This window comes from Oryza sativa, chromosome 6 (genome assembly GCF_034140825.1).
Source record: "Oryza sativa Japonica Group chromosome 6, ASM3414082v1".
NCBI classification, from domain to species: domain Eukaryota; kingdom Viridiplantae; phylum Streptophyta; class Magnoliopsida; order Poales; family Poaceae; genus Oryza; species Oryza sativa.
Genome location: NC_089040.1, coordinates 8,163,746 through 8,188,527, shown reverse-complemented (window position 1 = coordinate 8,188,527; position 24,782 = coordinate 8,163,746). Strand labels below are relative to the sequence as shown.

Here is a 24,782-nt window from a genome sequence, read left to right as displayed (position 1 = left end):
TGCGGCGGAAGGCGGCGGCCACCGTGGAGAGCGGCGCGGCGCGGGCGAGGGAGGCGGGGCCCGCGGCGGCGGCAGCGGAGGTGGCGCGGCTCGGGGCCGGGGCCGCCAGATCTGGCCCTCCCGAGGGCGGCGCCGCCTGATCGGCCTCCCGCCGACGCTATCGCTGCGCGCCCGGCCTGCGCTCTTGGAGAGGGAGAGGCCAGGGAGGAGAGGGAAAAGAAAGAGAGGAGAGGAGAGGAGAGAAAGAGAGAGACAGAGAGAGACGGGGTAAAAAAATATAGGTGAGAGAGAGAGAGGAGATGAGAGTTAGAAAAATTTAAAGTGGTGGGAGGGAAAAGAGAGTGGAGGAAGATGAAAAAATTGGGTGGTATTTTTGCATGCGGACCACTTAAAGAGTACGCATGCGAAAATACATTATTGCATGCGGTTCCTTAAGTGGACCGCGTGCGAAAATAATCATTAAAAAATAAATTAAAAATATGAGAACTCCAAATCAAATTTTATAATATTAAATGAACTCATATGAAAAGTTACCAAAAACAAAGTTGTAGAACTCATTGAGCTCTACAAATTTTCTTTTGGTCATTTTGTCATCCGAGTTTGATTGAATTATATAAAATTTGAATATTAAAATATAAGAAAATCAAATAATTTTTCGGATAGTAAATGATTTCAAATGGAAAAGTTGTCAGCAACAAAGTTGTATAACTTATCAAGATCTATAACTTTTGTATTGGTCATTTTTCTATATGACTTTGTTTGAACAAATTGAATCTGAATTCCAAATTATGACAACTTCAAACAACATTTTCAAATAATAAATAATTTCAACTAAAAAAGTCATCATTAACAAAGTTGTATAAATCATCAAAATCTATAACTTTTATTTTGGTCCTTTCTTCTTCCGACAAAGCGATTTGTACGATTGTTCACAAAATGTACATATTTCTTATATATTTTATAAAACCATAACTATATATAAGAGATATGTACATTTTGTGAACAATCTTATAAATAACTTTGTCGGATGAAGAAATGACTAAAATAGAAGTTATAGATATTAATGAGTTATACAACTTTGTTATTGATGACTTTTTCAAGCTGAAATCAATTAATGCTTCAAAATATTATTTGAACGTTTGAAATTTAAAATTTTAATTGATAAAACAAATCACAAGAAAAAATGGCCAAAATAATAGCAGTAAGAACACAATAACATGATAGAGCGTGATTTTAGAAACATTTAGAAAAAAAGAATAATCTAATTTGGAGTTCATATGAGTGAGATACACTAGTTTCAAATTTTTCAAAATTTATTTTTGCATACGCCTCCTTAAATGGCCCGTATGGAAAAATTGATTTTTCCATGCGGACGCTTAAGTGAGCCGCATGCAAAAATGAGCTCAATTTTGCATGCGTCCCTCTTAAGAGGCCCGTATGGGAAAATCGATTTTCCCATACGGGCCACTTAAGGGGCCGCATGCAAAAATGACCATCGATTTTTGCAGACGCCACTAGTTATAGTCCGTTTGCAAAAATCAAGGGGCCTCGTGCAGAAAAATCACTTTTGTAGTAGTGTGAACTCCTTGAGCGGGGGACTGTGCAGCCCCCCTTTGTTAGTTCGGCCCGGGGGCAGCGAGTGAACATTTAGGAGTTGGAGAGATGGAAGTAGATGGCTATGTCGAGGGGGTCGGGGCCCTGAGATGGGTGAGACACAGGAGGTTTATACAGGTTCGGGCAACTGGGGAGTGTAACACCCTACTCCTGTGTATGATGATTTTTCTAAGCTTACAAAGTCTCTGAATCTCTGGTGAGCTAGAACTCAACCTCCAACCCAGTGTTTTTGGAATCCAACCCCCTCCTCAATAGGCCTGAAGCTCCTTTTATACCTCAAGGGGTTACCACATGCGCTCTCAGAGCCGCCTAGAGAGGAGGAAAATATTCTCTACATTAAATGTGTGTCTCGCGCCTCCACCCAGAAATCGCCTGAACATCGGCTGTTGTGCGGGGCCCATCGAATCATGCCGGCTGACGTAGGCCGACATAGGGAGGATCCCCGTCATTCATCATTTAATGGAGGTGGACTTGGGGGCGCGCATGCACCGGAAACACGATCCTGGGCATGTACAGAGCGGTCAAGCCGACTCTGGACGGTTGAGAGGCGCTGTGCCCCTCATCATCGTGATGGGACGGGGTATACCTACCGCACGCCGCCTGACACCCAGTCAGACCGCGCGTGACTTGCTGCCTTTCCGTCTGTCGTTCGACCGGTCACGCACCGGTCACGATTTAGTCAGGCGCGCAGCATGCCACATTTAATGCAGCGTGGTACGCTTGCTCTACCCGCACTAAATGTCGTTAGGTGGGCGCTAGGGGGGGGGGTGTCCACCTAGCCTCACTTGCATGACAGCCACGTGGTGACCGTCCCGAGGGGTCGGGGCTAGGGGTGAAAACGGTACGGAAACCTTCTTTATCGTTTTCGTTTTCTTTTTTTTTCGGAATCGGAAACCTCATATACAAAAACAGAATCGAATATTATCGAAACCGAAAACAGAGCGAAAATGACCCAGCGCGAATACGGTAACGAAAATTTATCGGAATACAAAAACCTCTCAAACTAATAAATCCAATTCTCAAGTCTCAACGGTCAACAATTCATCGTAAAACACAATCATATAAGTCCAATTGTTAAGTCTCAACAATACATCACAAAACACAATCTATGGAATAAATTATCTATGTTTAAGAGAGTAATGTTGTTGATAAATCCCAATGCAGAAAAAAAATACTTATGTAACTTCAGATTTCATAACAAATATTTTTTTAAAAATAAAAGCCAAACTCCATGGTATTCACTATTCAGTGCTAAAATAAGAATCTAGGATATTTCAATCACAAAATTTTCAGAAATTCCGAGAAAAATTCTGAAAAGTTTCCGACCGATTCCGAGTTCCGATGGAAACTGCCCTTATCATTTTTGATTCCGTTTCCGAGAAAATATTTCCGAATTCGTTTCCGTTTCCAAAAAATTCCAACCGACAGATTCCGTTTTCGAAAATAGGTCCGGAATCCGGAAAGTTTCCATACCGTTTTCACCCCTAGTCGGGGCAGTCCAACCCCTCGGGCTAGGGAGGGGCAGCTACCACCCATCCACGGGCCTGACCCCCTCGGGGGAAGCGCCACGTGGACGTTGAGGGAGGCTTCTCCCCTTTAAGCATGGTACCCCCAGACCCATATCACCGACACCACCTATAATAGAGACCATTCTGCATTATATTTTGTGTTTGTACACCTAATTATTTATGTATCAGTTATTGTGAAATTTCTTATTATCAAATCAACTGAAACTTTTTATATTTTGGACCTACAACATCATAAAAAAGTACATATGTACCTCTAACTTTCTGATGGACCTACTATACCATAAAAGAGTACATATGTACATCTAACCTTTCTGATGGACCCACTACACCATAAAAGAGAACACATGTACCTCTAACCTTTCTGATGGACCCACTATCAGCCTCTCCCTGCACCCTCTCTTTTTCATCTCCCCCTACTCTTTCTCTATCTCCTCACTGATCCCCTTCTCATTTTCTTTGACGATGCCTCCACCTCTCCCCTCCTCCCCGTCCATCGTCGTATCGCCCTCTTCTTCCACCGCCAGCCTCTCCCCCTCTCTCCTCCTCCGTCGGTGCCAACACCGTCTCTCTTTCTTTAGCCAATGAGCTTTAGCTCTCTCCCCTCTCCACCAACTAGCTCGAGCTCTCTCCCCTATCTAATGATGAGCTTGCCTCTCTCCCTTCTCTTGCTGATGAGCTCGAGTCTCTCCCCTCTCAGCCACCAAGAAGAGCCCCAACGATGGTGAGGATAGCGAGGTCTTTTTCACCACAAAATCTACCTACGAGTTCACTAGATATGATCGCAAGCTTGCAGAGGTCCAGTGACGAGGAGTCGTGACGACCTTTGCTCCGATTCCTATCTCTTGTCATCCCCTCCATGCATCCTCAAGTTGTTGATGACCCTTAGTCTTCTTCACTATCCATATGCCTATTTGTCTCCCAGAACCGCCACCGCTGAACAAAGCAAAATAGCTTAGAGCCCTCTAGCCATTGTGCCATCCACACCCGTCCACCCTTTGACTTGCGCAACACAATTCCTAGGCCACACACATGACAATTTTGGAGTAGCGCATATGACATTCAATTGGAGCATTGTAGACTACAGCCGACTAGAACCATCTCCTTTATCGCCTGCCAGTTACACATTTTTGGTTTCTTCATGATATCCAACAGCGCATATGTTCTTAGGCTAGTCAGTTAGACCCTCGGGCTTCATTGTTGGGTGCCACCACTACCGACTACTCTGCTGACCATCGACGTCTGGAAAAGGTTCTCGGCCACCGAAAAACGCTATTAGTCGTTGCTTACCCAAGAACACTCGTCCTTCTGCAAGAGGCTAGCCTACTCTTCGGGCTGGAGCGTACGTTTGCAAATACGCCCGGACTCGATCGGAGGGTGGGTAGGGTAGGGTGCTAGTTCGGAGCACGTGCGCCGCGCGCAACGGTTGCCGGAAAGCACGTCAGGGTGGGTGCTTCCTTGATTCCTTCGCGAGGTGGTACTCGCCGCACTGGCCATCGCCCAGGTACGCGGTCCCTCGATCGCGCGTCGATCCAAGGCAATGCAAACACGTGAGGTATCATGTATCGGCGACTCGATGGGCACAATATATATACCTACCTAGCCCCAGATTACCAGTAGCGAGGCATCCACCACCATCAGCCAAAGTGCCAAACGATCGATCGATCTCTGCAGTCTGCAGATTAGCCCACCACCTCCAGCATCGGGTCCACGAATGCACACCCTGTCAACTCCACTCCACCCGCTTTTCTTTCCCTCTCCCCGCCACCTTCACATCTCAACCTTTCCTCTCCCTCTCTCTCTCTCTCTCTGATCTCGTCGTTCCCATGGCCTCCAAACCCGCGGACGTTACGGCTACAGGTGAGCCATCTATCTACATACACACGTCCTCGTAGTAACGCGCCATGGCTGCTGCTTCTTCTTCTTCTTCTTCGTCTGCTTATTATGGCGGCGCGAATAAATCTGTCGCGTTCCTTGTCGCCACCGTCGTCACCGTGCCTCTGTGTGCCCTGCTGCTAGGTGGCGGCGGCGTCGCCGTCGTCCGTGACAACAACAACAACGCCGGCGGCGGCGAGGCGGAGGTGTACCGCTCCGAGCTGACGCCGCTGCAGAAGCACGTCGCCTTCTTCGACCGCAACAAGGACGGCATCATCTACCCCTCCGAGACCTACCAAGGTTTCAGCTCACGCAGCCACCACCACCGATCGATCCCCTTTCCTCTTCACTGTTCACACAGCGATTATTTTCTTCATGATTTTTTTCTTTTTCTCAAGCGTTCGATTCGTTCGTTCGTTGCTGCGCTTGCTTGCAGGGTTCCGCGCAATCGGGGCAGGAGTCGTGCTGTCCGCCGTCGGCGCCGTGTTCATCAATGGCGGACTTGGGCCCAAGACGATACCGGTCAGTACAACAGCTGCAGACATCAAATCTCCCTCTCTGTCTCAATTCAATGTTACTGTTTTCTTGCATACTGCCAAAGTGCCAACGCTTTGCTTTGCTCGCTCTGCGCCAAAACATGAACTGTCTTTTTTTTTTTTTGTCTAGTTGTTGCAAGCTACTATCTGGGTATGCACAGGTGTTTCTTAGTTCAATTTCACAGTTTGGGTACTGTTTCTTCGTTCAGTTCATCGACAATATTTCAGTAGATGAGCACAACAAACTAATATCTCCTGCCACTAATTTTCCATTTCTGTTGCACAAGCCATAGGCCCGTAGCTAAGCGCGTCTCATGGTTAAGAAAAAGAAGATACAATTTCTTTTACAATATTTATTCAGATCGGTGTTAAAAGTATCAAACGATTAGGAAACTACTAAACGAGAAACGTATTCGTAACGTGGAATATATACCAATGCCAGCACCTACATTGCAAGGGAAAGATACCTCCTTTAATTCGGAAAAAGAAAGAGAAAGCACTGATGAAGCACCACTGCACTGATAAGATAACTGAAAAGAAAGAGAACACCAATGGGCCACGCATTATTGCATAATATCGATAGACACGGACAATACAACTGCATTTTCTTGTGTGTACTGGACAGAGTAAAGTCTCAGGCTCAGCTCACTTTTCTGTTGCCTCTTTAATCTTTTCAAATTGACTTTGAAACAGAGACACGAAATGGGGATTGATTTAGTTGCACGAACTATTTACTGATGCTGACTCTCGTTTACCATTTTTCAACCTCACTGCTTTACTGTAGGAGAACACCAAGACTGGTCTCAAGTTACCCATATACGTCAAGAACATCCACAAAGGCAAGCATGGAAGCGATTCAGGCGTGTATGATGCGAATGGAAGGTACCTTTCTATATTATTATGTTTTTAAGCTGAAGGTACCTTAATTTCTTTATGTGTCAGCATCAGTATGAACATGACTCATGCGGCCAGCACAGATGTCAGATGTTTAATTGGGCTTAATCGCTTTGTCGTTGTACTTTACTCATCAAGATTAGGATAAATTAAGCCAGCACCTAACCATAAAGTAACACAGACGCGGATGAATTGCTTAACAAACAGGAGAACTGAATCGCCTTTTTCATGTGGCATGGTGATGCAGAGATTTGAGGGATATCACCCGGCCAAAAAGATTTGAGAGATATCTGTTTATTAGGCACTTTAGTTGTCTGTTCCTTCTGTCAAAAGCTAGTGAAGATGCATCCAAACTATAGTTCTAAGAGAGATCACGCATAATATGAAATCAAAGATATGGTTGTTTCATTTTCTTTAGAACACTTGGTTGTTCCATTGCATGCATAGTTTAATACGTGTGAAATGCACATGGTGAAAAAAATATTGCCACTAAGACTCATGGTATCACATTGAGATCTATAAGCTTTTAGGATCACTATGCAGTGAGGCTATCACTGCTGTTGTTTTCTTATTGTTTTTGTTTCAATGCGAACAAACAAAGGCACTTGTCTTAGCTAGAGTCGTAAAAATAATGCAATAGGGTAACATGGATCTAGATTTGCTAACCACACAATATGTACACTTGCAGGTTTGTCCCAGAAAAGTTCGAGGAAATATTCAAGAAGCATGCTCACACCAGGCCTGATGCCCTAACAGACAAAGAGCTGAAGGAGTTGCTCCAATCAAACAGGGAGCCTAAAGATTTCAAAGGATGGTGAGTTCTCATCTAGATTAAGACTGTAAGAACAATGGTAAAATGAAGTTATGTTTTGTCCATGCTCATCCTTTTTTTTCTTTGGGGGAAAACGTTGCAGGTTGGGTGGCTTCACAGAGTGGAAAGTATTGTACTACCTCTGCAAAGACAAGGATGGATTTCTTCACAAGGATACTGTCAGGGCAGTCTATGATGGAAGCCTATTTGCAAAGATGGAGCAAGAGAAGCAGTCTGCTAAGAAGAAATGATAAGACCATACTGGGTGCTGTAATTATCTGTTATTGTTGCAGGTGATTGTAAATTACGGTGTGGGTGTGAATCCAAAATTATTGCTGTAGTTTGATTGCGCGTGTTTGTTGACCCGTTCCTGTAACAAGAAGCTATTTGTGAAGTTATTGGAAGTGTTTGTAAACATGGTGGTATCCTCTGATTTATTCACTTCATTTTTTTCTTTTACACATTCAGTTTTCATTTGCTATATTTCCTAATTAATACTGCTAACACATCATGTCTTCTTCACTTCAGTACTTTATGATATATGGTGTGATGCATTTTCTGGCAAGCATACACAGGAGTCACCACAGAGCTATATAGACAGGCACTCGTTTGGTAAACATGTTCTGTATTTTCGTCTTAATCCAACTTATTCTCTTTTTGGGGAGAGAATGAATACCAATTTATTTTCCCATCATTGTTATACTCCGTGCTAAAATATAGCAATCTAAGATATGATTAAACACAATCTAATATAATAAATTTGGGCAGATCCTTGAATTTTGGGTTGCTATATTTTTTTTGACGATGGACAGTTCCCACTGCTTCTTTTCTAATAAACGTAAGCTTTCGGATAATACATACTTCCTCCGTTCTAAAATATAATAATTTTTAGCTATGAGCAGGCAGTAAGTGACTGCAGGGAGACCAACACTATACCGCTGACCAACATATAGCAATCCAAATATAAAGAGGAATAGATACATAGCTTCAACAGATTACTTATAGCCAAGTATTACACATCAATCATAGTCCCAAAGATAAAACTCATTCATCAATGTGCCAGTGACAAGTACCTGCTACAGACGGCAAACGGTTCCACTACGAGGAATTCGGCGAGATGGTGGCATATATGGTTTTTTTCTTTGGAATTGCTTAAAAAAAACTGTCGCAAGTTTTTTAGGTAATTTTTTTCAATGTAATTATAATGTAGTTGTGGTGTAACATTACACTACACTATAGTTACTATAGTTACATGATGTTTTGAACGTGTTATGGTTGTTAGCCATATCGTAAACATCACACTCAATTAAAGCGAGAGTTATTTCCTCATCAGAAGATCAGGCCATGAGAGAAAGCGTTATAAAACATGGTTTTCGGTTTGAACCGAGAACAAACTAAGCATTGGTTTGATTAATCCTATTCAAAGTTTAGTTTAGCTTCAAAGGATTCTGTGGCAAGCTCTGCGAACACGCCACCTCCCGCAAGGGTGGCACGGGCGGTGCAACCCTAGCAACCGCCACCACATACCTCCTCCTCCCTCAGATTCGCCGTCGCCAGAGCGGTTTGCCGGCAAGCCGTGCGACACGCAAGGACGGTAGCTGCGGGGCTAGTTATGGTAGCCTCCCTGAGCTCAAGTGCGGGCAGACTGGGAGAGGAAGTCAGCTGGGCCGGAGTTGGTGCTCATGGCGAGGATGTGTGGCGCGAGTGACGGCAATGACGACCGTGGAGGAGCAACTGGAGTCGGTCCCTGGCCAGATCTGGGGACGACAGCGGCTATGGAAGGCTGGTCAGGCGTGGCGAAGGCAACCCTCAAACCCCGCGCTAGCGTTGGCCCGTGGCTAGCTCTGGGGACGGCGGTAGTCACGATGTCTAGGGAAGGCCCTGTCGGGTGTGGCGACAACAGCCTCTGACTCCCCGACGATGATGAGGCCGGCTGGATCTATCACCTCCGCAAGATCTGGCAATCCCTAGCCTAGATCTCTATCCACTCCAGCGTGAGCTTTGTGCCAGTCTGAGTGGTGGTCTGCAATGACGACGATTGTACGATGATGACGACGCTGGCGGTGGGCATGCCTGTGCTGGCCTAGTTTCGGGAGGCCAAAATTGGTGGTAGGCAGAGCTACCGCGGCACGGGCGCAAGGCAGGACTAGCTGACCATGCTCCGGGGAGTTAATGGCGGCAGGGGGCAATGGGCGCGAGGCGATGGCGATGTGAATGGGTGTCTTGAGGCGGCAGTAATGCAGGAAGTCTGGTTGAGGCGATGGCTACGATGGTGCTGTGAGGTGGGCGTTGCAGGCCTGTGACGGGCTTCGATCTAGATGCTAGTCTTCTTGTGGTGGGGCCTTGCAGTCATAAGATGGCCATGTTGGGTAGGCTAGTGCGGGGGAGAGGGGATCCATTCTTTTCTCTCACCCTTTCCCTCTCCAACCTAACTACGTAGATGGATTTGGAGCACGCCGGATATCGAGCTCTTGCTTGATGGTTGGCCGGTGGCGAGGTGCTGGCGTGGTGGCCGCATATCAAAGGTGTGCAGGTGGCGATGCTTATTGTTCTTGGTAGGCAACCTCAGCATAGGAGGGTAGAAAGATTACGGGCGAAAACCTAGCCTTTTGGGCTAGCAATGGCGAAGCTTGTGGTTGCTGCTTTTCCCTTGGGACGTTGTTTGTGTGAACTTTCATGCCCTCTCTATTGGATTTCTTTAGGTGAAAACTACGTCCTGGCACCTCAGGGCGGGTGGCTGCGGCACTCTTAGTGTCACATCTTTCCTGGAAGCGCTATTTAGAAGATCCTTTCCCTTAGGGAAGTCATGTTTTGCTTTGATCTTCAGCGATACACTACTACAAAAATGATTTTCCTGTACATCGTCCTCTTTAGATTGTAGACGGACCGTAACTGGTCGTGTCTGCAAAACTCGTCCTCCCATTTTTGCGTGCAGACCCTTAAGAGGACTGCACACAAAAATCGATTTTCGCAAGCGGGCCTCTTAAGGATCCTCACAAAAAAAGATTGTTTTTGCAAGTAGGCCTTTTAAGAGGACCGCACGCTAAAATACCCTCCCTCCTCTCTAGATTTTTTTCCCTCCCAACACTTCAAAATTTTCATCCTTATCCTCTCCATACATATCACCTCCTCATCCTTATCCTCACCCTCTCCTCATGTGTCTCTCACTTTCTCTCCTCTTTCTCTTTCCCATACTCCTCTCCCTCTCTCAAACTCTCCCGGTCGGGAGAGTGGCGGCGGCTGGGAGAGGCCGGCGCGCGTGGCGGCGAAGGCGACGAGGGGTGACGGCGGCAGAGGCCGGCACGCGCGGCGGCCGAGGGGAGGGCGACGAAGGCGGCGTGGGACGACGGTGGCAGAGGACGGCGCGCGTGGCAGCCGACGGGAGAGCGATGAAGGCGGCGTGGGGCGGGCGGTGGCGGCGGCGGCCGTCCCCTGCGCAGATCCGGCGGCGACGGCTGTCCCCCACCCGGATTTGCACGGATCCAGCTGCGGTGGCGGGAGGAGCACGGTCGCCGCGGTGGGAGGAGCCCGACGGTGGTAGGGGTGGGAAGAGGCCGGTGGCGGCAGCGATGGGAAGAGGCCGGCAGCGGGTGGAGCACGACGGCGGCAGTGGTGGGAAGCGCCCTGCGGCAGACGACAGCTGCTCGATTTTTGCGATTTTTATTTTTTTTCTATTTTTGTTTTCGCGTGCGGGCGACGTAAGCACCCACACACAAAAAATTAATTTTCGCGTGCGGGTGTGTCACCCTCACGAAAAATTAGATTTTCGCAGACCCTTTGAGGCAGACGAGCCGGAGGTCCGCACGCGAAAATCAGTTTTGCCCATCTGGAAAGATCTTTTTTGTAGTAGTGGTTGGTTTTGGTCGTAGATGTGTGGTGTGGTAGTTGTTTTTTCCTTTTCTGGTTATAGTCTCTTAGGATTGTAGACTTATAATATTTCTTTTGCTCTACCAATACGAAATGTCGCACTATGTCGTGCATGTTGTTAAAAAAGAAGTTTAGTTCAGTTTCCACACAGAACTAAACAACCACCAACACCCAACACACGAGAAAAACCAATTCTTACCGGTGATTGCTGTGTTCTCTACTCGTCGCCGAGGGTGCGAGAGATGCGTGTGAGGGACGCATGGGAGCACGCAAAACGCATGCGTGAGGCATGAAATGGGCATGGAATGTCTGAATGGACTTCTAGCACGACTTCGGGCTTGAAATGAAACTATATGGCGCGCCCGTTATTATATAACCCGTTTATATATTTGTTTAGTGGACTTTTAACTTAGGGTTTGTACGTCGGTGAACGGATCAGTCAGTAGGTTTATTTGGCGAACAAATTATGAAGGTAAAATTTACTCTAAAACACTCTAAATTTGTGGCACTTGTTTTAGAACATTCTAATTTTTCCATTCTCTGTATATAAACTTCGGAAAATTAATATATAGGTGCCCCCCACTATGGTTTGATAAAAAAAACATTCTAATTTTGTGGTCATTTGAAAAAAAAAAGACACATTGACCATTATTTTAATATATTCTTCTCTAATAGAGAGAAAAATTTATAAAAGATGATTTCACCCTTGGACCACCTTGCATAATTTTAATCTGAATACATTTTTGTTGATTGTAATCATTTTATATTAAAAGCTGTCCCAAATTATGGAAATCAAAAATTTTCAAACAGTTGTTGACAATAATGTTTCAAAATTTATCCCTTTTTTTTTAAAAAAACCTGGAATGCATTCGATTTCCGTAATTTGGGACAAGTTTTGAATTTTATAAAATATGTTTAAATTCAGGAAAAATGTGTTAAAATTTAAAATTTGCAAGGTGGTTCAAGGGTAAAGTCATCTTTTGCAAAGTTGTTATCATTTCATTGGAATGGGATATATATCAAAATAATGGTCGAAGTGTCTTTTTGGCAAAGAAGCATAAAATTGGAATGTCCTATGACAAAGCCACAAAACTAAAGTGCCCTAAAGCGGCCGCGAATTTAGAGCATCCTAAAGCAAATTTTGCTTTTTATAAACATAGCTAGCTAATGAAATACTTCTAAAAGAATTTCTTTTGTACCAACAACTGTAATGTAGTCATGAATTAGGATAAATTTTTGTTGTACTTTACTCATAAAAAAGAGTATAAATTAAATAAGCACCCGACCATAAGATAAATGTAGACGCGGATGAATTGTTTAACACACATGTATCACCTTTTACGTGTGGTGTGGACGCTAAAGGGAAAAGAAAATTCTGGCGATGCAAAGACGAGATTTGGGAGATATATATCTGTTTGCATCACTTCAGTTGTCTTTGCCTCCTGTCTTGAGGTCCTGTTGAGATCCCATGGCAAAATTTTTTACTATGTCACATCGAATGTTTGACACATGCATGAAGTATTAAATATAAACGAAAAAAAAACTAATTACACAGATTGCGTGTAAATTGCGAGATGAATATTTAAGTCTAATTGCTTCATGATCTGACAATGTAGTGCTATAGTAAATATTTGCTAATGACGGATTAATTAGACTTAATAAATTCGTCTCGCAGTTTATAGGCGGATTCTGTAATTTATTTTGTTATTAGTCTATGTTTAATACTTCAAATATGTGTCCGTATATCCGATGTGACACGCTAAAATTTTACACCCATAATCTAATTAAACACATCCTAAATCTAGTGAAGATATATACATACCCGGCAGCTATATATATAGTTGAAAGAGAGGTCATCACACATAATATAATAAAGTCCAAGACATGGTTTTCTCATTGCATGCATGATGCATAGACAGCATAGTTCAATATATGTGAAATGCATATGGTGAAAAAAAAATTGCCAGTAAAGATGCACGGTATATCCTATTGATATCTACTAGTAGTTTTTAGAACCACTCGGTGATATATGTGAGTTGCTAAAAAGTTCAGCAATATATGGGCACTATATTTAAAACCTAACGGGTGGACTTAATTATATACACTCATGACTTCACCACCACACCACATGTCCACACCACATGTGATTTCCCTACTTCGGGAATATTTATCAGCTTGTATAACGACACTTATTGTTCCAAAAAAATACACTAATTAATATCCACTAAACAAAAGAAATGAAAATTACACATTGAGTCTTCTTCAACTTTGTATGGTTTAGTTTCTGCCAAGCTTGCAGAAGAATCGTCATAGAGTTTTTAGACATGCGCATATTTGGCTCAACATATTCTGTATTTCCATTTCGTAATCCAATATATTCTCTTTATGAGTAGATCTAGAAATGCCAATTTACTTTTCCATGATGTCATTATCTAAAAAACACATTTCCATGATGTAACAAGTTCTGCATAAATGAAGATTAGATTTTACTAAGGCCGAGTTGGGAGCACATTTTCAGCGCACGTAAAATAGAGTGGTCCATTAGCGCGTGATTAATTAAGCATTAGCTATTTTTTTTAAAAAAATGGATCAATATGATTTTTTAAGCAACTTTCGTATAGATTTGTAAAAAAACGCACCGTTTAACGATTTAAAAAGCATACATGGAACACGAGGAAGATGAGTTGGGAAAGTTAGTGAAATAACTCATAGCCATGTATTACATATCAATCATAAATATATAAATATCTTGTTCATCAATGTATCATCGTACCTACCACCGAGAGGACCTCCTCCTCATTGTTAGGCCTTGTTTTGTTGGAGGATATTTTTGGATTTAGTTGTCACATCGTATATACGGACACATATTTAAAGTATTAAATATAGTCTAATAACAAAATAAATTACAGATTCCGCCAGGAAATTACGAGACGAATTTATCAAGCCTAATTAATCCGTCGCTAGCAATTGTTTACTGTAGCACCACATTGTCAAATCATGGCATAATTAGATTTAAAAGATTTATCTTGTAATTTATACGTAATCTGTGTAATTGTTTTTTCCTACATTTAATACTCCATGCATGTGTCTAACAGGGCCTTAGTTCAATCGGATCCTGTTGGGTGGCTATGGCAACTGCAACGCGTTAGCCTCCGTTAAATCAGATCTTGCACAACTGCTGTTCATGAGAGTACGATTCAAAATGAATACTACTTCCTCCGTTTTACAATGTAAGCCATTCTAACATTTCCTATATTCACATTGATGTTAATGAATCTAGATAGATATATATGTATATATTAATTAACATCAATATGAATATGAAAAATGCTAGAATGACTTACATTGTGAAACGGAGGGAGTATAACACATGTTAGAGCCGTTACTATCTATTTACATGTGGCTCAAATCTGACCACCTACTTGCTCGATCCAACACTGTACTACCCATCATAACATCCGACTGCTTAACGGGCGGTAGCTATAGCAATCGCACCCGATCCAGAGTCTTGTTAGTTCTTTTTTTTTTGAAACCTAAAAGTCTTGTTAGTTCTTTTTTTTTGAAACATAAAAGTCTTGTTAGTTCTTCCCTAGCTAGCTATTTAAGCTGGTATATGCGATTCCATTTGAGAGCAATTCTGCGAGACGATGAGGGCTCAACGACCATCGTTGGCAGCTGCTGGCAATCCGGTACTTGCTCTTCTGTTTCTATGGGTTCTTAGCTGTAAGTCCCTCTGGCACCTGCCTTGTTTTTCCAGATTTTTCTTTTTATCCACCTTCATGTTATACAGATGGATTCAAATATTCAATGAATGATTTCAGGCTGTAATTAAAATGGGTGAAACCCTTTCAGCCAAAAAGAAAGTGGTGGCATACAATTTTTCTAACTTGCATGTTATTATATTGCTGTGATTTTTAATTAAGGGGGACATGTAACGGCGGAAATTGATATCGCCAACATGACGGCGCTACAGAAACATGTTTCGTTCTTCGACCGGAACAAGGATGGCATTATTACTCCGTCGGAGACCATTGAAGGTGATATGATTAGCTATATTGTTCTGTTTAATTTGCAATGAGTTCCGAGAATATTGTGCTAGTTTGGTATGGAGAGATATACTTAAGTTCAAAACCGATATTTTACTCTAGCTATATGATTTAAATTCAGAACTTCATGTGCACTGTAGCAGCCATATATAAAAAGCTAGCAAATGCATAGTTAAGGTAATGTTATTTGAGCTTGCATTAAGGGTATGTTATATTGAGCGCAAGCCATAGTGATAGGTGTGCAAAAACTATGTGTTCTAAAAAAAATCTACCTCTATGTGGAGAAGAAGAGTTTTTTTTTAAACCCCGCAGGGTGTATTTGTATTAAAGTAGGGGGAAACATTGTACAATAGCCCAAGGCTAGGAGATTACAAAAGAAAATAAAAAGAAATATGAGAGGGGGAGGGGGACTGTTAGGGGGAAGGGGTTGGGGGTACATGTCACGATTTACAGATTACCAATGGTACTTCCACGAGTGTACGAAGACATGGATTGGATGCCCCTTGTTCCACTTGTGTGCCATAGCCATACTTCATCAATTGCCCGAATAAGGAGGTGCCAATCAAAGTTTGGTGAATGAGATGTGTGGTCCAGCTGCTTTGCTAGTAATTATGGTTGATGTTGCCACTGTTGATGCTGCTAAATACGTGGCAAATATGTGGATTCAACATATACGGAGGCATACATATATCCGTCTTCGAAAACCACTCCTGAGAGGTTTTTTTGTGGTTTGCGTGAAAACCGTGGACTACCGGTGAAGTTCGACAAAATTTTACAAAGAACTTAACAATTTTTTTTCTAACTTGGCATATGCAAAAACCATGGATTACCGGCGAAGTTCAAAATAAAATGTAACGAGTTTAAATTCAGTTAGAATTTTTCTTAACTTGGCCGGCTTAATATTGAGTGGTTTGTGATCATCTTGAGCCAACTCGAAGCCTCTGGTTATTGTTTTATAAACCTGCTCATATGGATGTTAAGAAAACATCAGGCTCCAAGAGCACGTCAAATTTCAATTCAGAGAATTTTATATTTACTTAGAGGTTAATATAATAAGGCTAGAGAAAATCTGAGCTAAGGTGATTCCCTTAAACCTGGTCTATGTTTGAATGAGCTCCTTGCAGTGGTAAATACTCCCCAAATCTTAGGTTCCCCAAACACCAGTCTCACCTAGACTATGAGATCTAATAATTACACAATCCAAACATTGAACCAGTAACTATAACTCTAACTTCTACAGATTCTTAATTGCTGCTTCTCATAATCTCTAGCCCTTAAATAAGGCTTTAGTTTCCGTGTTTGACAATCAATCTACTAGTTAGCATTTTTTGGGTTGAATGCTGGGGGATTACTTAGGTTACCGATCCATAGAACCATAGTGCAAAAGTTTAACCAATCACCCAACCGGCCGGTTAGACTCTCTGTTCACCGGAGCCATCCGTCCGATTGGCGATCACCCATTAGAATGTGGTTTAGTAGTTAACTACATGTAACATTTATATTTGAGTAGTAAGTGGTCTACTGCCTAGTTGGTCCCCGAGGGCTCTCTCACTCCCACCCACCACGGATCAATTCTCGCATTTAGCCGGCTCAGTTTATCTTAGGTCGTTGATTCACATGAGAAACCACCTGGTTCATCCGGGTCACATAAGTTCAAATGCAGTGAGGGTCCTTAAAGCAAACCAAGCTGCTCATGCTATTTTTTCCGGTTATTCCGTTCAACCGCCAGTCAGATCCATGTTTCTTACTATATATATGCAACATAAGGAAAGTTAGGTTCACTAGAACGGATTCCCTCATCTCAAATGGGCAGTAAGCCCCATCTCAATCAGGCACGGCGTCCGTCACAGGCTAGAAGTCACTGATGTGAAAAGTAATCTCAATCGGGCAAACGGCCGTCACTGATGAACCTATCTCAATCGGGCCCTAATTGAAGCCCATCACCGATAGCTTTGACCCAGACTACTAGTCAAACTATAGCCCGTCACAGATGACCTATCTCAATCGGACCACAAATAGAGCCCGTCACAGATGACTACTAAACTCAATCGGGCCTAAACTAGAGCACGTCACAGATGATACTCATCTCAATCCGGCCTAAACTATAGCCCATCACAGATGACTGTCATCTTAATCGGGCATTAACTACAACCCGTCACAGATGACCATCATCTCAATCGGGCATTAAGTTGTGGCCCGTCATAGATGAGTATAATCCACAAAAAAAATTATTTTTTGGCTAGCCTCAGGCCTTTGCTAGCCATGCCCGCTGCAAAAATGACAGAAACACATATATCCAATATCCCCAGCTCCCCAGCATCACCCATTCATATATATGCATTCACATACACAGCCATCAATATATTTCACACAACTACATTCACAGAACATCCATTTTGATCTCATATTTCACATCCATTCACATATTTCACATCCATTCAAATATTTATCATATTTCACCTGCAAAACCGAGTAAATTGGATCAAATATTTATTTAGCAAGTATTAACATAAACATAAGAAATATATATATAAATATAAACATCACAGTTACATAATCAATGTTCATCATTGCCTAAACATAAAAGTTCAACAATGTTCATCATTTTAGTTTAAGCCTAAACATTCCTTTGGGGTTAATTATTTCGCGGAGGATGAAGCTGGCTATCTCCTCGCGAACCTCCTCAAAGCTGGTAGGCAGAGACTTGGTAATTTTGCCCTACATTGTCATAATTCGAGATTAGTTGATCGATCATATATATGTACTTCGATGTAGTTAGTTAGTCTATCACAATTGAGACCACCGACCTCAAACTCAGCCAAAGTCTTCACCTTTTCTCTGTACAGAAGGCGCATGTTGTGGCACACATGGAATCCGCATTGGTCACCTATTTGTTGCTTTACCGGGAAGTATTTTTTTTGGATGAGGGTGTCATGTCCTGTCTTCCTGAGGCCTCATCTTTGCACGTATTGGGCCCACGCTTCATCTATCGCTAGTTGAATCGGGGTCCAATCATATGCGTTCTTATCAATTCTGGAGTTCAGGTAGTGACATGTACTCCACTTAGATGTTATGACCAAAAGGATCCAATGGGCACTGCGGCATTAATATAGTGAAAGTTAATTAGTACTGAAGGAATGTGTCATGCTGTTGTATATATTTAGGGAACACACTTACTATTGATTATAGGCGCACATAATGTACTCCTTGTCTCGGCGGGACCACAAGGTGTCGTAGATGTAGTTGACCATTCCTTGACGGTCATTCTGGAGATTTGTGACATTTACCACTTGTGAATCAAGGAAGGCAACTTCCGGTGCATTCTTCTGACACCATTGCCAACTTAACCTACATGCAACATAAACGATCTTGTAAGCGAGTTAAACCGATTGTTATTACCAAATTGAGTTGGGCGACAATACTTACAAGGAGTAGCACTTAATGAGGCTTGTGTCCACCGCTCGGAGCCTATAGAGGTCGAATAGATCCTTGAAGTCGACCACGATATAATTTGTTGGACCAAGGAATGGCTTTCGATCGTGCTCTCCAAGGATTTCAGTAGCTTTATTCGGCCTCCTGGCGTTAGATTTCTCCATGTAGTATATGTGAAGGTCCCTGCAAGCGGTGCCCATTGCGGCAAGCACGTCATCTCCAACCAATGGCATGCCTAGTTGGAACTCCTGTGAAGCAACGCATTTCTTCTTGACCTCTTTGCCCTTAGTCTCTTCCTGCCCCTTGCCTAGATCTAGCTTCCTTGGATCTAGAAGCGAGGCTTGCACCTTTCCTCCTCTTCCTCTCCCCTTTGCATCGGTAAATCTCTAGCCTGTGGTAAATCTCATGTAGTAAATCTCTAGCCCTTAAATAAGGCTTTAGTTTCCCTGTTTGACAATCAATCTACTAGTTAGCATTTCTTGGTTGAATGTTGGGGGATTACTTAGGTTATCGATCCATATAGAGTGCAAAAGTTTAACCAACCACCCAACAGCCGGTTAGACTCTCGGTTCATCGGAACCGTCCGTTCGATTGGCGACCACCCATTAAACTGTGGTTTAATAGTTAACTACATGTAACATTTATATTTAGTAGTAAGTGGTCAACTTCCTAGTTGGTCCCCAAGGGCTATCTCGCTCCCACCCACCACGGATCAATTCTCGCATTTAGTGGCTCAAGTTTTGTTGGTGAGCTTGTTAAGCCAGTTTATCTTACGGAGTAGGTCGATTCACATGAGAAACCACCTGGTTCATCCGGGTCACATCAGTTCAAATGCAGTGAGGGTCCTTAAAGCAAACCAAGCTCCACATGTTATTTGTTCCGGTTATTCCGTTCAACCGGTAGTCAGATCCAGGTTTCTTACTATATACTACTACATATGCAGCGTTTCTAACATAAGGCGAGTTAGGTTATTCAACTCTTGTGCTTGGTTAATTAATTCATTCATGATTAAGGTGGCCAAAATGCCTAACCTGGGTTTTGGATATTCACATGCATGGAAATTAGTTTTGGATCACAATTAGTTGATGTGTGCATTAGCACATAGGAAAAAGTTTAAATACCGCAATAAACTTTGGATGAAAGTCTGTATAGCATCCTGAACTTTAAAACTGGACATCCAACCTCCTAAACTTTGCTATACCATCCATATTACCCCCTAAGGTGATTTTGGATGACGGTTTTGCATATTTGGAAGCTTAGATGAATAATTTGAATAACTAATATAACATATTTGTATATCATAAGTTATAAGCCATTAATTTATTTCTATACAGTATATCATACTATTATTGGTATTTATTTGTAAATGAGAGTTAATAAGAAGCAAAAAGAAATATTTCAGTCAAAATTTTAATATATATATCTAAAGTGTATGACATGATCAAACTCACCCAACTTATATACAAATTAGACAAAATCACTATATGCAAAACCATCTTAAGGGGTTCAATTTACCCTTGTATAAATGGTATTGTAAATTTTAGGTGGTTGAATGTCCGATTTCGAAGTTAAGGGTGTTAGATGGACTTACATCCAAAGTTTATGGGGGTTGTTTGGACTTTTTTTCTAGCACATTATATTATATTGGAACTAGTCTCTATAAAATCACTGCAAATTAATTTATATCTTACTAACGTATACTGCTTAATTTGGATTGCAGGGGTTGTTGCAATCGGTTGTGACTTCGCATTTGCTAGAGACCTTGCCGCCAGTGTGCATGCTGGTCTTGGTCCTAAAACAAGCCCCGTACTCTCTCATTCCCTCCCATAACTCTAATCCAAAATCATATAAAAATAATGACTTGTTTATTATGAATTTGGTCCAAAATAGAGTAACTAGATATGCTATTTAATTTATTGTACACAAGGGAAAAATTGACCCGGTATTGTTTCCGCATTCAAATGCGCAGAAGGATGCACCATTACCTCACTTATCGATATACATAAACAACATCTATAGAGGAATGCACAGGAGTGACACAGGTGCACTAGATGCTAAAGGAAGGTAACACCAACCACATGCCTATATATACATATCTTACATAAATGTTAGAAGACATCACATTATATCATATAATGTCAAGCATATTAACAATAATATGTGACACATGTATCTAAATAGCAAGATAATTACATATTTTTAGTTAAATCCTTTAGGAGTACATACAAAAGAACTTTAGTGAGTTTTGAGCATTTGCTTTATATACTCTATCTTTTGTTTAATAAGAAATACGGAGTACAACTTTTGGATGCATATTTTATTCCACTTTACATACATTAGTAATACTATATATACATGATTAATTAAGTTATTTATTAATACATGACTATATATACACTTTACATACATTAGTAATACTATATATACATGATTACTCAAATTCCTCCCACACACTCATTTCTAATACTGTATGTGTTGCAATCAATCCAGAGGTCATAATAGTAACTCACTACATTTTTTTCCTTAAATCAAAATGATCATGGCATCTTCCTATATTTATTTGAGTGTAGTATTGTCTATGTGTTACCGTAACCCAATTAGTGTAAAGTTATTTATTAGCCAAGCCTATTTAAGCCTGGTCTTTAGAATTAATTGCATAGTCTTTTTGAGGTTTGATAAAACTTTTGGATAAAAGTGGCACGCTTTTCAAACTGCTATGCAGTGCATTTCGTGCAAAAACTTTCTATATGAAAGTTGCTATAAAATATAAGATTAATCCATTTTTCAAGTTTGTAATAATTAAAACTCAATTAATCACACATTATTACCACCTTATTTTGCGTGAAATACTTAATCTTTATCTTCATCTTCATTTTCAGAAGATTCAAACACCACCTAAGGTTTGGATCTATATATATTTTAAACATGATGATTTTCAGGTTTGTTCCTGCAAAGTTTGAGGAAATATTCTCGAAACACGCAAAAAATAGACCAGATGCATTGACATCCTTGGAGGTCAAAGAGATGATTCTAGCAAATCGAGATCCAAATGACCCACAATCATGGTATTTTTCTTAATATGTTTGGTCAGTTACTATCAATTACTCATAAAAAAAAGTCAATTACGCTCTTAGGGCAACTATAAGTTCACTTTGACCCTTTGAACTGTATCCGAAGTTTATCTGTTTACCTCAAACTTACAATCACCATGTTTTGGTTGCCATGGTGGTGATTTTCACTGATGTGCATGGTTTCCTGTTAGGAATTTTTTTTCCTTTATAATAGGTAAAACCCAACCTCTACACCAACACCAACACCAATATATATATATATATATATATATATATATATATATATATATATATATATATATATATATATATATATATATATATATATATATATATATATATATATATATATATATATATATATATATATATGTGTGTGGGGGGGGGGGCGCGCTAGGAAAGTGAAGTTCCAAAACCATAATAGAATACAGTTGAGGATGTTAATTTTCCTGGTTTTGAAGTTGAACGTGAAAGGGGGATTGTTGTCTTAATATATAGATCTTCCATTCTAAAAACATCATTTTAAGCCATTACCCATATCAAATAAAAAAGGAAAATGTATGCTCTTACTTAAGGTTGATGCTATAAGTTCTAAAATGATTTTCATTAAAACAAAATTAAAGTTTCTAACAAAAAATGGTTACTTGTGATTACTTATGTTTAATTACACCTTTTTCTTGAAAACACAGGGGTGCAGCTATAAAGGAGTGGGGGCTAATTTATGGTCTTGCGAGTGATAAGAACGGATATTTTCACAAGGATAGTGTGAGAGGTATATACGATGGTAGTGTGTTCGTCAAGTTGGAGAAAGAGAGGGAATCTTCACAAAGTACAGTTTGCCGGAGCTTATCATTTCGGAGTTCTGTATAAAGTAATTGGGAAATGAAGTTATAATCACAAATACATTGTATTGCATCATAGGTATTGTTCGTGTACATGCAAAATGCCATATTTGGAGAAGCACTGGTATGGTAGTAGAGTTATGGTTGCATGACTTTAATCGTTATGATTCAAATCTCGATTTATATGAACATTATGTATACATGGGTGCACTCTTAATAAGATTTGAGAAAACTAATTTTATACCATTGAGTTTGTCCTAGTGAAATGATTTATCATTAATATTATCTATTTCTATAATATATATAGCAGGGACTTTACCAACTGTTCTAAAAGAAGGGAGAAAAATAAAGGTTTGTCTAAAATAGGACATGTTGGCAATGTTCGATTCCTTTTTGTTTGTTTCGACCTTAAACGGAAAACTAATACAACCCATCGCCAAACTTACAAAACCAGAGCAAACGAGGTCACTCGGCAATATTGTCCCCTATTGACTCATTTGACTAGGTCTTTATCCCACGTGACATTGACATGGCGCTTACGTTGTCGACATCCGCTCGCCGTACAACCACATCCGCGTTTCTGACGTCTCCCGTGCCAGCCACCCCCTCACTAGCGGCGCCTCCTCCTCCTTGACACCCCCGGTAACATCCACTCCTCCTTCCCTCGATGCAGCTACCCCATCACACCTCGATGTCTTCGCCACCCTCCCTCCACTCCCTTCCTATGGCCGCCGCACCTCATCCCTCGTCGTCCTCGGCTTCGGGGCGGCAAACTCCCCCTTTTCCTGGACCTCTTAGTCCATGACTGGGAGATCGACCGCACCGTGATCTCCGCTTCCCATGATTTCTTCGGCCTCACGGGGCTCGAAGAGGACCACGCTGCCCACCTCTTCATCCATGTCAGGGACGCGCTCGAGGTCGAGGCAGTGGAAGCGGTGCCCGGCGACGCGCTGGTGGACCTGTTCGCTGATGGGAGCATGCTCCCATAGCTCCAAGAAGCAGACACATGGATGCAGATAGACGTGATGGTGGTGGCCGGTGGGAGGGTCATGGTGAATTGTGGGCTGCGGCAAGCCATGCGCGGAGGCGGAAGAGGAGGGGCGGGACGGCGAGGCCATCAAGGACGCACCCCGTGGGCATGAGATGGTGTGGAGAGGGAAGAAGGGAGGACCAAAGGAGTGAGGATGAGGACGAAGAGAGAGGAGAGATAAGAGGGAGGAGTGAGGACATGCGAGGCCCACGTGGGCACCACCATTTTAAATATTTTTTGTGTAACTGATAGTGGGCCCAAAGTTTTTATTATTCTCCATATCAAATTGCCACATAAGCGCTACATCAACACCATGTGAGACGAAGACCTAGTCAAATGTGCCACGTATATGCTACGTCAGTCAAAACCGGAGATAATACTATTGAGGGACCTCGTTTATTCTGGTTTTGTAAGTTGGGGAATAGGTTGCATCTGGTTTTTCGGGTCAAGTTCGAAAATCATACTGAGCAACAAATTTGAGGGACCTAAAGTGAACTTATTTTCCCCTGCCGGGCAGCTGTCGGGAGTGAGGCGCTAGCTGGAGCCCTGCGATCCGGTGGGGCAGAAAGCCCATCAGCCGCTCCAGCACCGAGGCTGCGTCACGGCCTCAGGCCCGTGGCTTGGGCAAGAGGCAAGCCCAGTAGTTGATGCTATAGAGGGCCGCCTCCCGGCAGCTATCCGGCCCAAACGCCAAGGGCGATCCTTTCAACCGTACTGTACACACACTATGGGCATGTGCCATTGTCAACCTTACCAAATTTTGATAAAGTTGCCAAAAATGGCTACATTTAGTTTGCTGCTAAATTTTGGTAACTATATAAGAAATCCTGCCAAAATTTTGGTAAGTTGTCAAGCTAAAATTTTGGCAACTATGCTAAAATTTTGGCAACGCCAAATTTTGTTAAGGTTTTTTTTTGGCATCAAAATGAACAGGCTCTATATTTTTTCGAAGGAGCATGATGAGTATGTTTCGGTGAATACGGTGCAATGCATTTGTTCTTTGTACGTTTATACATTTCTACCAATGTATCTGACGAGGAGTAGTATCTCTTAGACAGCAGTAATTGAATATTTCCAACCAAGTCTCGAGGGTATTCAATACATGAAAAATATGAGAGTAATATGGAACAACTACTCTCTTCGTCTCAAAATGTCTTAAAATATAAGAAGTTTTGGTTAGATGAGACACATCCTAATACTAAAAATATAATACTATAAAAATATAGCCAACTATATTC

At 41.9% G+C, this 24,782-nt stretch overlaps 2 protein-coding genes and 1 pseudogene across 3 annotated transcripts; all 3 read left to right on the top strand.

Moving 5' to 3' along the window:
* Positions 1 to 4,758: 4,758 nt before the first annotated feature.
* LOC4340665 (probable peroxygenase 4) lies at positions 4,759 to 7,715 on the top strand. Its single transcript, XM_015785602.2, has 6 exons — positions 4,759 to 5,000; positions 5,160 to 5,315; positions 5,452 to 5,537; positions 6,336 to 6,433; positions 7,134 to 7,259; positions 7,360 to 7,715. The coding sequence occupies exons 1-6, from the start codon at positions 4,967 to 4,969 to the stop codon at positions 7,505 to 7,507; spliced, it is 648 nt and encodes a 215-aa protein (XP_015641088.1). The 5' UTR covers positions 4,759 to 4,966; the 3' UTR covers positions 7,508 to 7,715.
* Positions 7,716 to 14,605: 6,890 nt separating this feature from the next.
* Positions 14,606 to 22,760, top strand: LOC4340664 (probable peroxygenase 5). Of its 2 annotated transcripts, none has more exons than XM_015788575.2 (6): positions 14,606 to 14,846; positions 15,047 to 15,160; positions 20,322 to 20,407; positions 20,571 to 20,665; positions 21,541 to 21,666; positions 22,362 to 22,760. In XM_015788575.2, the coding sequence occupies exons 1-6, from the start codon at positions 14,771 to 14,773 to the stop codon at positions 22,540 to 22,542; spliced, it is 678 nt and encodes a 225-aa protein (XP_015644061.1). In that variant the 5' UTR covers positions 14,606 to 14,770; the 3' UTR covers positions 22,543 to 22,760. The 2 variants fall into 2 exon arrangements, with proteins under 2 accessions (XP_015644061.1, XP_025881817.1); XM_026026032.2 differs by having other exon boundaries at positions 14,674 to 14,812.
* A 294-nt stretch (positions 22,761 to 23,054) lies between these two features.
* Positions 23,055 to 23,696, top strand: LOC107281251 (uncharacterized; annotated as a pseudogene).
* The last annotated feature ends 1,086 nt before the right edge of the window (positions 23,697 to 24,782 follow it).

What these genes read in the sequence shown, in the direction of transcription:
- LOC4340664 (XM_015788575.2), top strand. Translation starts at nt 14,771, where the DNA reads ATGAGGGCTCAACGACCATCGTTGGCAGCTGCTGGCAATCCGGTACTT. An exon ending in TCCGTCGGAGACCATTGAAG is followed by an intron (nt 15,161 to 20,321) that starts GTGATATGATTA and finishes TTTGGATTGCAG; the next exon opens with GGGTTGTTGCAATCGGTTGT. An exon ending in CCAAATGACCCACAATCATG is followed by an intron (nt 21,667 to 22,361) that starts GTATTTTTCTTA and finishes TTGAAAACACAG; the next exon opens with GGGTGCAGCTATAAAGGAGT.
- LOC4340665 (XM_015785602.2), top strand. Translation starts at nt 4,967, where the DNA reads ATGGCCTCCAAACCCGCGGACGTTACGGCTACAG. An exon ending in CCCCTCCGAGACCTACCAAG is followed by an intron (nt 5,316 to 5,451) that starts GTTTCAGCTCAC and finishes GCTTGCTTGCAG; the next exon opens with GGTTCCGCGCAATCGGGGCA. An exon ending in GTGTATGATGCGAATGGAAG is followed by an intron (nt 6,434 to 7,133) that starts GTACCTTTCTAT and finishes GTACACTTGCAG; the next exon opens with GTTTGTCCCAGAAAAGTTCG.